This window comes from Lutra lutra, chromosome 9, assembly GCF_902655055.1.
Source record: "Lutra lutra chromosome 9, mLutLut1.2, whole genome shotgun sequence".
Taxonomy (NCBI): Eukaryota; Metazoa; Chordata; class Mammalia; order Carnivora; family Mustelidae; genus Lutra; species Lutra lutra.
Genome location: NC_062286.1, coordinates 98998337 through 99014598, shown reverse-complemented (window position 1 = coordinate 99014598; position 16262 = coordinate 98998337). Strand labels below are relative to the sequence as shown.

Genomic DNA, 16262 nt, shown 5'->3' with positions numbered 1-16262 from the left:
CCAGTAAGGTTGGGAAACACTCGAGCATTGCTACGGGGGTCATCTTGTACAGTAATGTATCTAAGGCTCTCAGAAGCTGAACTGTAAAGAGATTTAATAAGGCTCAACTCTTAATCTGGGGTTTCCCAAACTTACTGCAGCAGGGGGCAATGATATTCACAGCACATGTTTTACTATTCTTTAAGCTATTATAGAGTTCAACCACTTGGGAAAACTGATCACAGCATAACTGAAATTTGACTAAAACATCTTGGTAACAGAAACACCTTGTTCAGAAATACAGTAACTATAAACTATTTTCCAACTAGTGTTTTCAAAAGCATATGGCTACTATATTTAGAAGTTAAATTAATCCAAGCACATTCAATTCTACAAAGATTGAATTTGTTTAGGAAAGTGGCTGGGGATGAACATTTTACTGCGCAGTCACAATGTGCCAGATATATTCTGTTTCTAATGTAATCCTCAAAATGAGTTGGCAGAAGCCCGTGTGAATGAAGCACTGAAAGATTAAGTTACAGATAACCAAGTGGCAGCTGGGAATGGGACTCGAGCCTGTGACTGAAGATGTGAAGAAGTCAGAAGTTTCAGGTGAGTATACTAAGTATCTTTACGAAGAAGACAAACATGAAAAAACCACTTTAAAAGCTACTGTATAATGTAACTTGAACACTTCTCGAAAAACACTTTCAAAAGTGCAGGTCCATTTAAAATGCGTGACGTGGACAAAAAAAAAGTTTGGACTCATAAATCCAGTGGTTAAAAAAGTTTACTTGCAACCCCCACTTCTCACTAACGCAAGAGCATTTTAAAAATAATTCAGAAAGTAGCTATCAAAGACTCCAATGGTGAAATATACAAAAACTTATGGAGTCACAAGAGTTCTGAATGATTAATTTATAAAAATAATAAAACATTTATCAGTATGAACAAGAACATCAGGATTCACTCTCATCAATGTCCTTATCTGGGTCTTGCTCGGCAGCCTCCTTTTCCTGTTGCTGTTTCTTCCAAAGTTTGGCCATGGCCAGGAGCTTGAGGTTGGGTTGGTTGGCAGCATCTTCTGGAAAGATGTAATCATAGTACTCTTCCCAGCCTGCATCAGACTATGGAATAAAAGTAAAACAAAAGATAAGCCAAAGACGGCTGAAATACACTATAGTTAAAGTGGAGAATTTTCACTGCAAAACCCCAGAGAGTTCAAGACACATTCAACTTATGTTCATTTATAAAACTTCAAAGCCCATCACAGAAAGAAAAAAGGCCGGGCCTGCACGACTGGGGTGAACAAGTAGCTGCTGAGTAACTGGCTGATGGACATTAACAAGGGCATGGGATATACTGAGCACTGGGTGTTAACATAAGACTGATGAATCACTGAGCTCTACCTCTGAAACTAACAGTATACTATATGTTAATTAACTGAATAAAGAAAAAGTAGCTGTTGGGGTTGGTGTTACTGCAAGTGGAGCTCACAGAGCTAAAAACCAGGGAAAAAGAGCCTAAAGATTAAAGCACAGATCCTCTCTAGCCAACCAAGATATTCTGTATCTCCACCTCCATCTTGTAGTTTTCTAAGATTTTTAAGTTTTTAAGGACTTAATACTTAGTAGCAAAAGTCATAAATCTGTACACTATTATTCTGACTCCCTGCCCTTAATAGCCCCACCTCAAACTGGTCACTGATTTGGCTTCCTAAACACTACTCTAATTCCAGCTTCCACCATCATTTGCTCTGCTTACAACAGCTTCCTGACAGGTCTTCCTCTGATCTAAGCCCCTTGAGTATCCTGCAGATGCCAACCACCGGGTCATGTCATTTTGTGTATAAGAGCCTCCCTATAGCTTACAAAGTCTCTAGCTTGGGTCCTACCTAAAAGCTGAGTTTCATTTCCCTCTATTCTGACCTCCTGCTTAATGCGCCAGAAATAGCACACTTTATATAGCTCCTGGAATCGACCTTTACCAATCGTCTCCCATCTCCACCCCTGGGTGGACTATATACACCCTGCTCTCTTTCCATGGTAGCCAGGCTGTCCGCTCCGATGCTCAGATCGTACATATGGCACTTACAAGTAGAAAGTGCTCATCTGACATGAGATGACCAGCTCCAGGGTCTCAGTTCTTACCCCATCATCAGCCTGGACCTTTCTTCTCTTCTTGACTTTCTCTGGCATGAGTTTGTCTACTCTCTCCTTATCTGATACTGTTCCAAATTCATCTTCAAAGCTTCGCCATGATTCCAGCAACATAAGTCTCTCTTCCTTTTCTTCACAGTTCCTCATGGTTTTGTTAGCCTCTTCATAAATTTGTCTGCATTTAGCCAAACTTCCTTCTTTCCCTGAAGACAGCTCAAACTGTGCAAAGCTGATCCAAACCTTAAGAAAAATTATTATAGAAGCAAATCAGCCATGGCATCCAGAAAATGATCATGTAATAATGCTAATTTCTAGTTAAGGACATCTGAACATACTAATGTGTTCATCTGTAGTATTCCAAAGAACGTAATGATTAATTGTTTCAATAATGTTGAACTATTGAATTATAGTCTGTTTCTATATCCAATTAGGTGTTTGAAATGGTCTTAAAATCCTGAAAAGAGTTTAACTTTTTATTCAATCCTGTGATATTTAAGTTACTCCTATGCAGTATAAATACTGACCTGGTATAAGCTTTATATTCCAAAGTCCTCTGAGACTCATGGGCTCTTTTCTAAAGGCAGGAAAAGCATTCAAACACACACACACACACACACACACACACACACACACACACACACACACCCCGAAACACTTAAAATACAGAAATATGGTATTTCCTTCAGGACTGCTCATTTAGGCAAAATTAAAGATCATCAACAGAGTGCAGGGTACCTTGACATGTTGTGTTCGCTGAAGCAATCTTCGGTAAAGATTTCGTGTTCTCTCAGTTTCTTCCTGTTCAATTTCAAAATCGATATACGATTTCCAAAGCACCTAAGAAAGAGAACTTAATAAGTCAGGCTTGACATTTAAAGAGCAACATGTCCCTATCCAAAGCTGAGCTTAACTACCATTCTAACCTAGGACATCCAGGAACCTAGGACTTCTATGAACAATTAAAGAACAGGCAAAATCTGGAGACAGTAAACACACTGGCATTTACAAGCTGGCCAAAACTTGGCTACCATTCTACACTATGAGATAAAAGTCTCTGGATTCATCTTTGGATTTTCTTTCAGAGTTTTTCAATGTTGGACTTATCAAGAAAAGCTCAGAGACTTGCCAAATCTCCCAGACACTGCCATGATCCTATCACATACAACTGACTTTGCCAGGAGAAGACATGCCTAGATTAGCCAGGATATACTCTTCTTACCTCTACTGTAAATTCCTTGATAGGACTGAGTTCACCTCAACAACTATTCAGTAAACAGCATACCTGTTAGGTGCTGCCTGTCAGGGAACAAGGATGGAGTAACATGTGGCCCGAACGCCTGGGAGCTGAGACCAACTGATAGAACCATTTTACATAAAGACCAGCCCTAATGCAGCTCGTGGGACCCAAGCCATAGATGCAGAGTCACATTAGGTCAAGACTAACAAAAAGGCTGGGTGAGTTCAGTGGCTCTCAAACAGGTCTTTGCTGTGGTTTGGCGCCACCTTGTGGCTTAAGTTTAAATAGGGAAGGGACAATTTCAGGTCTCAGGCCAGTACAGTGGCAGTCTAATTTCAGAATATGCTAGTGTAGGTAGAGCTTCTTTTGCTGACCCCATCTGGGAAAAACTGTGCCAGGAGAATCTGGGGATGTGCAGTCTCAGCCTTCATCTGCCCCGTTCTCCAGTCAGAGCTGCCTGCTGCCTATTTACTTGTCTGTCCCATCCCCTTTAGGTTAGCCTTCCATAGGCTAACCTAAAGAAGGGAGGAAGAAAGCCAGACACTCACCCCATTATATCCCAACTCATCCTGGTATCATCATGGGGCTTTGCTGGGCTCTGGTACCCTACTAGAAGGCTGCTTCTCCCACTCCCATTTTTCTTCTATCCCCCCCAACAGTAAAGTACTAATCTGATTTAGACAAGACTGCAGGTGAGTTTATCTTTATACTCTAAAATGCCCAAAATGTAGATGGTCATCTAAAGCAATACTAGGGAAATATCATCTCAAGATTCTCACCTCTGGCATGTCTAATCGTGGCTGACTGATAGCTAACTCGTAGATTGCCCGCGCTCTCTCAATATCACCGAGGATCGTTTCTAATTCTGCAAATTTAATCCAAGAAGTACAATTTTCAGGTCCAAATTCCAAGAACTTTTCATAAAGCTTCCGGCATCTGTCAAATTCTCGAAGCTGCAGTTCCAATTCTATGTAACCTTTAAATAACTTGTTTTTTGGACATTTGCCTATGGAAGTTCCCTGGAAAATAAAAGGACCAAACCACAGTGATATGTAGATTCAACCTGTGTACTGATGTTGCCGACCTGTCCCAACAGCTCTTCTCTGCTGAGGAAGAACCTGGCAAAGCCATTCTTTCCCTTTGTGGTATCACACTGTCCACACTGGTTCTTGACGGAAGGCCAATGGAAACCCTCTACTGCACCCCGCTGTCAAGAGGGCCTGTGCCCATGGTGCCTGTTCAGCAAGAGAGGGCTGCAGAACTGTCTGCATGAGTCCTCTGGATTTTACTTAGTTTCTCAGGAGCATCTAGGGAATATGGATGTCAGACGGATGAAACCTCCCATAAATAAAGTGGTGATCACAGAACGAAAGCTGCCTCACTGCCCACAGCCAGGGCCAAGAGTGGCTTACAGAAGGACATCTGCATTTAAACAGCACCTGATCTTATTAAGAGACTTGAGAACAGCTGTTAAGGGGAAGGTGCACGTAATACCCCTAGGGTTTGCACAAGATGATTCTACTCAAGAGCGGACTTAGAGCTAAGGTGATCTAACGTCAGATCTTTCCAGTCTGAGAAAAGATCTGGTAACTGGTAGCTACAGATAAAGCTTCCAATGAGAGTTCATTTAAATATTATCACCCATTTTTTCTTCAAAGGCCGTGCATTTTCTGACACATCTCAGTTATAAAGGCAGAATACTTCTGTTGCATTCTTAGTAGGAACTGTCCAACTTATAAACACTAAGAATTAATTTCCTTCTCAAAGACGTCAGTGATGATCTTGATAGTTCCTTTTTCCTCCCAAGATTTTATTTATTTATTTAAAATGAGAGCATGCACACGCAAGCACAGGGAGAGGGGCAGAGACAGAGACTTCCAAGCAGACTCTGTGCTTAGTGGGGAGCCCAATGAGGGGCTCGATCTCATGACCCTGAGATCATGACCTGAGCTAAAATCAAGAGTCAGACGTTCAACTGACTGAGCCACTGAGGCACCCCGTGGTCCTTTCTTTACTCACCAAAGCTCTTCTGGCAAATGGTAAATTTTTCTGTCTTATTTCAAATTGTGCATATAGTAACCACATCTTGGCAAATGTGAACTAGAAAACAAAAGCACAAAACACATCTAAAAGAGTTGTTTCAATTACACTAAAGCTAAAAATTTAATAAAAGGCCACATGCAATTAGATTTCCCTAAATATTCAGAACTAGGACAGATATATTTTCTTGTTTTTAAGCAAGTATGAGGTTGTTTATTTCACAAAAGTTACAAACAGTAATCTAAATACTTTATTGTACTGCATGGCCCTACTGAGAATTGGTTTTGTCTTGCAGGTATGCTTGTAAGCAAGCAGAACACACCGTCTCTGTTCGGTCAACATCTCTACTTGTTTCTCATGGTGGAAAATAGGGCAGAGATAATGTCTCAACCATTTCCAGAACTTGCACACAAGTTCACCCATGCATGGATCTGTTCATTCGGATGCCAACAAACCCGTTCGTTGTTTCCTGCACATGCCGTGGCTCTCTGATGTGCGTCTTCTTCCTTCCACTCAGTCTATTCCAGTTACCCACACGCCTCTGAATTTCTGCATTATTATCTGTATTGTTCATTTGTCAATACAGGCTGTCCTCTCAACCAGACTATAAGGTATTTTCAGAGGCAAAGAGACAGTTTGTTCTCACTTAGGTTTTCCAGGGTGCCATGCACAGCGAACTATTCAAACAGTAAGTTTATTTCACAAGTAATAGAAGCAGGATTCTGACACTTTGGAACAGAACACTTAAAGCAAACATACCTTTTTATGAGGAATTAATTCCAAAGAAGCTTGATAAACCTGTCTTGTCCTCTCGGGATCCTGTATTAGGATAAGAAATTTTCACCAAATACTGGTCTGTTACTGATGCTGGTTTTGCTAGCACTAGAAAAAAGCTACACTCCCACCCTGAGTGTTTTCACAGGGTGCTATTCTCAAACTCTGATTTCATCATTTATGATCAAACATGAACTACCTGTGGCCATCAGACTTTGGTTAAAGAACCAACAAGATAGCCATCAATCTCTGAGAGCTTGTCTGTAGAAAGGCTTCTGGCCTGATAGCAGAAAGAAAAAAAGATGTTTTATAGTTTCAGACTGACAGCAGAAAGATAGTCTTTCCCAATTAATTTAAACACAACCAATTTCTGAAAATCCCACCTGATCTTTACTCGAAGCAAAGATGTGTCATCCAGCTGTGAGCCCTACTTAGGAGGCAGCCCAGAAAACAATACAAAATAAGCTGAAGACTGCCTCATCGTTCCAAGTTCCAAGTGATAATCTTCTGCCTCAAGTTTAAAACACAAAATGCAATAAAATAAAAACACCTCGCCTGGGCCTATGCCGAGTTTAAAAGGCCGCAGAGAGAATAGGTAACTGCCGAATCAAGAATTAGGCTCCTGTTTCCTGGACTGCATGTGTCAGTACCCACCACCACCACCCGTTACGGCCGAGGTGTGCGTGCGGGTGTGAAGCAGCTGGGGAGGAGGCAGCCATCAAGAGCTGAGGCATAATTCCTTTTTTACCTTGGCCTCCAGTTCTTCATAGAGTGCGTAGTTGACCCACAGATAGATATAGCGCTTCCAGTGCCGCTTCTCCTGAATGGGTGGCACATTGGCAATGGCTCTTTCATAGACTTCTCGAACAGTTTCTGCTTCTGCATCACTTTCCACCAAGCGTAGGTAATCAAACCATGCATCATAATTGTGTGGATTAGCCTAGAAAGACCACAGTTTAATGACTAGAACCAAACCAAGAGCTACACTTGCTGGACTCTGTGAGGTTAAAAAAAAAAAAAAAGACACTAGATCAACTTTCTGTATTTTAGCAACTGTTTAGCACCTATCTCATTTAAAAATACCATTCCTGGGGCAGCTGGGTGGCTCAGTTCAGTGCCTGTCTTTGGCTCAGGTCATGATCCCAGAGCCCTAGGATCCAGCCCCCGCATTGGGCTCCCTGCTCAGCAAGGAGTCGTCTTCTCTCTCTGTCCCACCCCCAACTCACGCTAGCGCACATACTCTCTCTCTCTCAAGTAAATAAATGAAATCTTAAAAAATACCATTCCTGAGATTCTAGAAATAGGAAAGAAAGAGGAACATAGAGGACAGACTATTTGTCAGGCGTCCCACAGCAAAGCCGCTTTCATATACAATCCCCCCCGCAAGGTAATTAGTCAATAATTAGATGCCTACTTTAATAAATCTATTTGTTAATATACCTGATTGCATATCATTATGTCTAGATCTGAAATTACGGTAGATGATGGGCATTAAGGAGGGCATGTGATGTGATGAGCACTGGGTGTTATATGTAACTAGTGCATTGTTGAACATTATGTCAACTGAATTTTTTTTAAAAAAAAGGAAAATAAATAAAATTTTAAAAATAAAGAATAAAATAAAATTACAGTGGAATTAGAACCATGGTCACAAATGTGAAACCTGCCTTCTCAATTAATAGTCATTTATCTTGAATGTTACCTTGCTGACCCCATTTAAAACCAGACTCGGTCCTTTGGCCATATCCTAATTCACCTAAGCCAAAGTTTTTAGATGCACAGCAGACCAATGAAGGAAAATGCTACTATCTTTGAGCTCAAATCAAAACAGTACATCAAATAAAGAGATAAGAATGAAACCATATCTACAGTATGTGTTTTGTTCACTACCTTTTAGCTTAAAAGGTAGTGTACGAAAACTGTTGGGCTCAATCTCTGACTCTTCCACCTTCAGAGATGAATTCACATGGATTCCCAGTTTCTGCTCAAGTTCTACGGCGCCCCATCAGCAACCAATACAGTGACTTTCAACGTGTGGGTGGGAGAGCAAACCCAAGCTCTGCCTGCTGGCTCTCCTACAAGCCCCGCTGATTGCTGTTGCACCAGTTGCCAATCATGGCAGATGCATCAACAAGAGCATGATCCCTGGGAGCCCTCGCTTGCTATCCTTGCTTCACCATTGCTGCTGCTGGCCAGAACATCTCTGTCACCTGCGGGGTTTGGCATCTGCACCAATGCTCACCTTCACCTCTTCCTCATACTGGAATCTTCGCTTGCTCACAATGATGTCTTCGATACCCCGTCGATCACCGAACTTCTTCTCAAAGATGGTATAGTTTTTAAAGAGTTCTTGGGCCTCCTGCTTTGAAATTCTATCCAGGGCATACTTGTAGATTACTCGTACCCTTTCAAACTAAAGCAGACAGGAGGATTACTTCTAGAACACAATACTCTCACTTGAGCCACAACTTGAAAGGTAATTATGACATAATATATTACTTGTTAGATTCTGTGGTCTCCAAGTGTCCAAAGTAAGACTTTTCTTCTCCCCTTGCTGAGGTATTTGTCAGGGCGCACTGACACTCTCCTTTGAACTCCATACTATCTACCTGACACTGCCAGTCGGGTGTCATCTGTACATCTCAGACTAAATAGGTCCAAAACTGACCTGTTTCTCACCCTCAAACCTGGATCTCTCGGTCTTCCCAGTCTTAGTAAGCAACAGCTACTGTCATGCACCTGCTCTAACCCCAAGCCTCAAGCCCCAGGAGTCCTCCTTGATTCCTCTCCTGTCCTCATCCCCCACCTTCACTACTTCAAAGAGCCCTGCCACCTCTACCTTTTCAACATAGCCCTTCTCTTCTCCCCATCTCTCCCACCCCCACCACCATCTCCATTTCTTCCATGGCCATGTCAATAGTCCCCCTTCCACTTTTGTCATGTTCTTCACAATACAGTCTCCACAGATTAGCTAGAGGCTGTCTTTAGAATGTAAATCCAATCCTACTGCTCTTCTGCTTAGAACCCTTTGTACTTCCCTTTGGCCTTGGAATAGTATCTGTAGTCCTTACCATGGTAAATACAAGACCCTGTATTTGGACCTCAGCCTACCTCTCTCAATTCTGTAGTATCTAAGTTACTTTAAGGGATTAGTTCTATATATATTACGGAAGACCAGAACCGACTCATTTGTGGGGCAATCTGTTTCCATTTCAAATTCTGTTCTCTGTTCTCAGGGCTCTGGACTTCTGTTTTCCAGTTTTATTACCTGTAAAACCCTTTAATGAGGAGACCAAATGATGAACTCTGTTTATACACAATATTCTTATCATAGATATAAAGGCTAAATTTTCAAGTAAAGCACAACACAATTAGGAAACTTCAGCACAACCTATAATCACTGAGTTCCCAATCTGCAGCTAAGCCACAGATGTATGATGTTTTCCTTGAGAGATTTTGGAAATGTTTTTCCTAAGGTTAAGTGGGTAAGAAAATTGAATGAATTCAACGTGTACAATAAGTAGTCTTTCCTAAGCTGTTACGCAATGTAACTGAGTTCTTCAAGGGTACTTACTTCTTTCTGATTTTCTTCAAATTTGGCAAAAGCAACATAAAGGTGTTCATCCATATGTTCGTCTCCAAAGAATTCGACAGCTCTTTCATACACTTTCCGTGCGTGGGCAAAATAACCATGTTTTTCTTCAAAGCGGGCATACTTGATCCAGTTCTTCACATCAGGGTGCACGAGGACAAGTTCAGGGGAATTAAGGAAATACCACACAAGACAATAAGGCTTTTCAAAAAACAAACAAAACAAAACAAAACAAAAACAAAACAACAACCCCAAATCAAAACCCCCAACAATGCAAACTACGACTATAGGGTTGATAAAATACATTCAAAGATGAAGAACCACTGAACTGTGACCTCTGAAGGGGGCCATGACTTGTTCATAGTCTTTCCCCAGGGCTTACTCAGTATCTCCGTAGTGGGTACAAACGGGAGTCTGGAGAAATGAAAAAGCTGAAGACTGTTACTGACCATGCTATCCTGGACAAGTCATTTAACTTGTCTAGGAAGCAGTTTTATCATCTGTAAACAGAGAAAAAGAGTACTAACCCAACCTCAGTGACCTCAAAGGAAGGAAAGTGTGTGTAAAGCTCTTAGCAGTTTGGGGCCAAAGGAATGTGCTCAATAAATGCCACCTATGTATTACAGGCTCAAGAACATCAGTAGTTCAATTAATGATTAAGAAAAAATGTTATAAAAACAAAACTAATTGGAGGTAGAAGAAAAAGGTTTTTTCAGGTTTTTATCTCTCTTTTTACTGAAATATAGTTGACATAGGAAAAAAAAGATTTTAATTACCATTTTACTTTTTTTTTTTTTTTAAAGATTTTATTTATTTATTTGACAGAGAGAGATCACAAGTAGACGGAGAGGAAGGCAGAGAGAGAGAGAGAGAGAGGGAAGCAGGCTTCTTGCTGAGCAGAGAGCCCGATGTGGGACTCAATCCCAGGACCCTGAGATCATGATCTGAGCCGAAGGCAGCGGCTTAACCCACTGAGCCACCCAGGCGCCCCACCATTTTACTTCTTAATAAACAAAATCTATTTTTCACCTACCTCATTTAAGGAAATCATTAATTCTAAAGTAGTAATACATTCGAAAATGGCAATGAAGTTAAAAGCAAAAGCTCTGAGGCTGCTGCTGGGTTCAAGACCCATCTCCATCACTACCGGAGACCCTGGCCACGCTGCCTCTCACTCGTGCCTGTGTCTCCCATTCCACAGACTGGAGTAGCTCCCGCACCGCAGGGCTATCCCGAGGATTAAGTGTTGATATCAGTAAAGTGTTTACAACAATGTCTAGCACAGAACAAGCGCTTTAAAAAGCTTCTGTTAAACTAATCATATTAATAATGGGCAGAGGTCACAGAGACCTTAAAATTGCATAATAAAGTTGATGCTTGTTTTTCCTGGTAGTTATGTTCTATGAAGTCACTTAATTAGCAAATACCAAATCACTGCTCCTAAGGGAGATATGTGCACACACTCACACACACACACCCACCCCCATACAGATGATCTTAAATCCTAAAAACAGCTCTTCTTGGTAGATTTGATTTTGTTTTATAAAGGAATAAACGAGGTTCGGAAGTGTGAAGGAACCTGTCCCAGGCTGCCCCTCAGCAGGTGCCAAAGAAGGGACTCACACCCATCCAACTGGCCCTGGAGCCTACTGCACTACACTGTGCTGCCCTCCTAACTCCATGCTTTGGATGCAGTCCAGTAATGGTGCTAATGACCAACACCCTAGAAAAACCAAGGGAAAAAAAACCCACAAAAAGAGGACTGGCTACAGCAGCCAAAGCGCTGGTATGTCACTTTCCGCAAGGAGCGCCAAAATACAAACAAACCCAAAGTTTCACCAGAAAAAGCTCAATTACCTAGACCACAAACTTATTCTGACCACCTATGTCTCTAGAAAATACTTACGTAGTGCATGAAGCAGATGAAACTTATATCTTTGACCTCTGGGCGTACTTAATGGCTGTTCCTATGTCCAAACCATGACCATACCTCCCTGGGAGGAGTAGCACCCAGCACAGGAACGGCACCAGTCAGACTCACTCAAAGGATATAGCGTTCATAAATGGTGCGGGCCCGGTCGACCTCTTTGTACCGCAGCTCGAAGTTGATGTAGGAGTGCCAGGCTTGCTCCTCAGGCTGCCATTCCATCCAGCGCTCGAACACCTGCCGGGCACCAGCAATGTTTCCCAACATCTCCTCCATGTACGTGTACTTGTACCTGTAACAAAGTCATCCCCAAACGTTTGTCATGGTCAAAGTGACTTGGGGGAAAAATGATCTTTGGCACTATATAGTTCTAACTTTGTTAAATGTGAAGCCTTAGGGCTTTATCTTCCCCAAAGGTTAAATCGAGCATGTTTTCTTATCAAATAGAAGGATCAACCACAGGAAATAAAGATATATTTTTCTTAAAAATTGCTCAGTTCAACAATAAGTTTCTTATGCAAAAAAGATTGTAACCCAAATCTTAGTTTTGATTGCACAGCTAGTACACGTAGTGATTATGACTTAATATACTACAGGACATTAAGAACTACTTACAGTACATTTAAAGAAAAAGTAAAATGTAAATTAAATATATGTGACAGCAACAATGTAAATAAAATAAATACACAAAAATGCAGAACTTTCCTAGCCTACAGAAAGCTGCTTTGGTAGATCAGAAACTTACCAGAACTGGTTGACTCGGGGCAGAGTTGTTATGGCCCGGTCCCAGATATTTCGGGCATGGTTGACCTGGCGATTCTTCATTTCCATTTCTGCATATTTCAGCCAGAGTGTAATATTTCGGTAGTCTACATCTAAAGCACGTTCGTATATGGATCGAGCCCTTAAAAAGCCAGAATTGGAGGCTATCAAAAGCAGTCATACCACACCTGGGGCAACTATCTCAAACCATCTGCAGTGCCCTATTTTATCATGTGTCTGGGCATAAGAAAAGACATGTTTTCAGGAAGCTTACAAACTCTCACAGAAAGCTAGACATGCACGTATTTCACTGAGATATGGTAAACGTGAGTCAACATTTACACAAGGAAGCGAAAGGGAAGAAATAACGTCTGGTGCAAACAGCTAAGCAGGGGGTAACTCCAGAGTTATGAAGGTGAGGAAAGCTCCAGAGGCCACGGTGGGTAGGGAGGAGTTCTCACTGCAGGCAGGGAGAACAGCCTAGTGTAGAGTAAGGGGACACGATATGTTCAGGGAGTGGCTGGTATACACGCACAGCGGGGGCAGTGGGTATGTCGGGAAAATGCAGGCCTGGGCAATAGGAAGGGCCTGAATGTGACCTTTATCTTGTTGGCCACTGGTTTCCAGGAACAATTTTTATTAAAAAAAAAAAAAAATCCCAATACAGAGAAAGCAGATGAAAGTGCGCTTCTCTGTCTGTAGTGTGTGATGCAGGCGAGACCCACCTGCAGTGTCTCCCCTGCCGCTCCCCGCAGGACTCATCTACCACAGTGCCGGTGGGGCTCCTCAAGGGAACCCTAGGCTTCCACGGAACAACTTGGAAAATACCTAACAGGGGCACACTCTTTCACTTGTGTTTAACTTCTTCTACTTCTTTTGGCTCTTAACTTAGGACATCTTTACATATGAAATTATACACTCAGCAATTTTACCTCTGAATCTCCTTTAGACTCTCTTCCCATTGTGCATATTTTATCCAGTTACTAATCACAGTCCTGTTTTTTCTTATGTTATCTTCAAAAGTCTGGAGGAAGGGAAAATGGGTCAAATTGAAGGGGAAAGTAAGTAAAAATGACACCATCCTTTGTCTATTAATCCTGCTCTAAAAGGTTTATTCATTTCGTTTTTATTTAGGGGAAATTACATCCTAGAATTCTTGAGAAACAAGACACTCACCAATGTAGGTTACAATCTCGGGTATTTCTTTAAAGTCTTACACGCAAACAAAGAGAAAAACTTTAGATATGAAGAATTACTAGCAGACTTGTTGATATTTTCTCTTGTTGCTAATAACTGATACTTTAATACACTCAATATTTGTTCCTAGTAGGAAGATGTTTTTGACTATTTCAGTCCTCTTGTTAATGTCTCAGAATTTCACACATCACTCTTTGAACATCACTGTTAAGTAGATACAACAGGGCTAGTGGTTTAAAATTGCCCTAGGGGCACCCAGATAGCTGAGTCGGTTAAGCATCCGATTCTTGATTTTGGCTCAGGTTGTGACCTCACGATCGTAAGACTGAGCCCTATGAGCCACGATAAGTGTGGAGACCGCTTAAGATTCTTTCTCCCTCTGCCCCTTCTCCTGCTAAAACACACACGCGTGCTCTCTCTCTCTCAAAATAATAAATAAAATCTTTAAAGAAAAAAAAAATTGCCCTAGAGTGACGATCCTAGGGTGAAGAGGTCAGAGTCCCAAGTCCTCTCACGGCTCTTTTCCAAGTCTTAATTCCTACGACAGAAGGTGGTCGAGAGACAGTACATAACCAGTGGCCTTGTTAGTCCTGCCCCTTCCAGTTGCAAGACATTCCACTTGTTAAACTTCCAACCCTCTTTGATTCAGCACCGAAAATGAGATCTCTGGCAGGTTTAATTTCTTTATACTTTCAAAGATAACTCCTGGCATGTTTTCTAAAGTTCAGCAAAATGCAATTATCTGGTACCCAGAAGTTGCAGTACTCATCTGGCTAGAGACACTAACCTATTCTCATCTTTTCCAGCCTCTCTAACCAATGAGGAACTTTGCAAATTCTGACCTATAAATTCCTAGCAATGTTATTAACAGAGTGGAAAATAACTGACTGACCTTCCTTTTTCTTAGCTTGTAATCATTTAGCTCTTCTTCATCTGTGATCTTCTGTTGAGGTGGAGGTGGAAGAAGCTCAAGCTCTCTTTCTTTAGCTTCTCTTAAGAGTTGCTCAGCAGTTATCTGGACCTCAGCTGGGGCTTTGTTTTTCACCTTTTAAGACAGAAGACATTTTCATTCTTAGTAGATGCTCATCACATAAGGTTTAGGAAGCAAAGAAACATTTTTTAGGATGTAAACTTTCTAAGTATTATTACAAGATGCCCTCTTTGTAGAACAGGTTTTCATTTCTCTATGAACCTAAACAAAATCTTATGCATGGTATTTATTACAAAGCCATAGCTAAGTATTAAGAGAAAAGGCAGCAAAAATAGTAGATTTTTAGATTAGTATAACAATAAACTCTGAAGCTGGTTAGATAAAATTCTCACTAGAGGTTTTGTTTTATCAAGATGTGTGCTATATCTCTTCTAGTGTTGCAACTTGTATTTACAGAATTTTTCAATAATGCCTCAGATTGCGTTTGTTTTTTCCATGGCATGTCAAGTCAAAGACAATATTCAGTAAATTCCCGTAGTAGGCCATAAGCTTCTTCAAGACTTAGGGCTGTGCTGTCCTCTGCTGCTCCCCCTGCTTGTGTGCTCTCTTTCTCAAATAAATAACAGATAAAATCTTAAAAAATTTATGGAATTGAATTATAAGAAATATTAATTGTTCAATACTATGTGTGGGATGAGTTTGTTAATAATGATGATGGCTCACATGTAATCACAGACATTGTGCTATGTGACTTATATAAATTATCTCTGGGAGTCATCTAAATGGACATGACAAGGACAAGCTCAAGAGAGCCACCTGGGCTGGAGAAACACACTAGAGTGAGGGCATCTGAAAAGGTTTGGGACAAAACCTGTCACATAAAACACTAAGTATCAGCCACCTATGGAAATATCAGATAACGTCAAATTATTGTTTAATTAAATTAATGCCACGACACAACCCATGCCCCCTCATTCCTTCCACTCTCAGCTGGGCTAACCCCTAGTCAGCCATCAAGTGTCAGTTTAAACATCACTTCCTCAGCAAAGTTTACTCTGCAGGGACCCCTCACACAACCCTCATTATTCCACGACATAGTCTACGCTGCCTCACTAGCATTTGGCAAGACTGCAATTTTATAAGGACTCGTGTCTTAAGTGAATGCCGCACATCGCCCGATTAGACCATAGTTCCCCAGCGCCTGGCGCACTGCCTAATCTTCGGCCGTGTGACCCCACTTCTCCCCCAGCAAAAACACGTAATAGGATGAAGGCCAGCCACGTCAACGCGGGGGTTGCCCCGGGGTGACAGAAGCCTGCACCCCACCACTGGCTGACCCTTCCCCTCCTCCTTCCCCTTGGCCCACATGGGGTAGAACCGCTCCAGGCACCACACTTTCTCGCCGCGAGCCCCAAGCAGGCTGGGACAAGCCCCTCTCCAGGGCCTCCTCCCTCAAAGCCGCTCACGGTCTCCTACCTTGGCTACTTTGGGAATCCTCTGCTTCCCGGCCGCGGTGGAGGCCGCCATGGCTGCAGCAGCGGACCTCGCGCCAATCTGGACTCCAGAAAAAGGCCCTGAGAGCTGGCTGGAATCCCGAAAGCTTTCTGACAACAAGCGAGATCCCGGAACAGGAAGCGGAATTAGCTGGTATGACCTTTGACTTC

At 41.9% G+C, this 16262-nt stretch overlaps 1 protein-coding gene across 1 annotated transcript; it reads right to left on the bottom strand.

Moving 5' to 3' along the window:
- Positions 1 to 751: 751 nt before the first annotated feature.
- Positions 752 to 16240, bottom strand: CRNKL1 (crooked neck pre-mRNA splicing factor 1). The gene is made up of 14 exons (XM_047743847.1): positions 16075 to 16240; positions 14560 to 14712; positions 13403 to 13494; positions 12454 to 12612; positions 11834 to 12000; positions 9764 to 9942; positions 8432 to 8602; positions 6938 to 7129; positions 6175 to 6234; positions 5395 to 5475; positions 4155 to 4394; positions 2874 to 2975; positions 2130 to 2378; positions 752 to 1106 (listed from the first exon to the last, which is right to left on the bottom strand). The coding sequence occupies exons 1-14, from the start codon at positions 16123 to 16125 to the stop codon at positions 939 to 941; spliced, it is 2064 nt and encodes a 687-aa protein (XP_047599803.1). The 5' UTR covers positions 16126 to 16240; the 3' UTR covers positions 752 to 938.
- Positions 16241 to 16262: the final 22 nt, after the last annotated feature.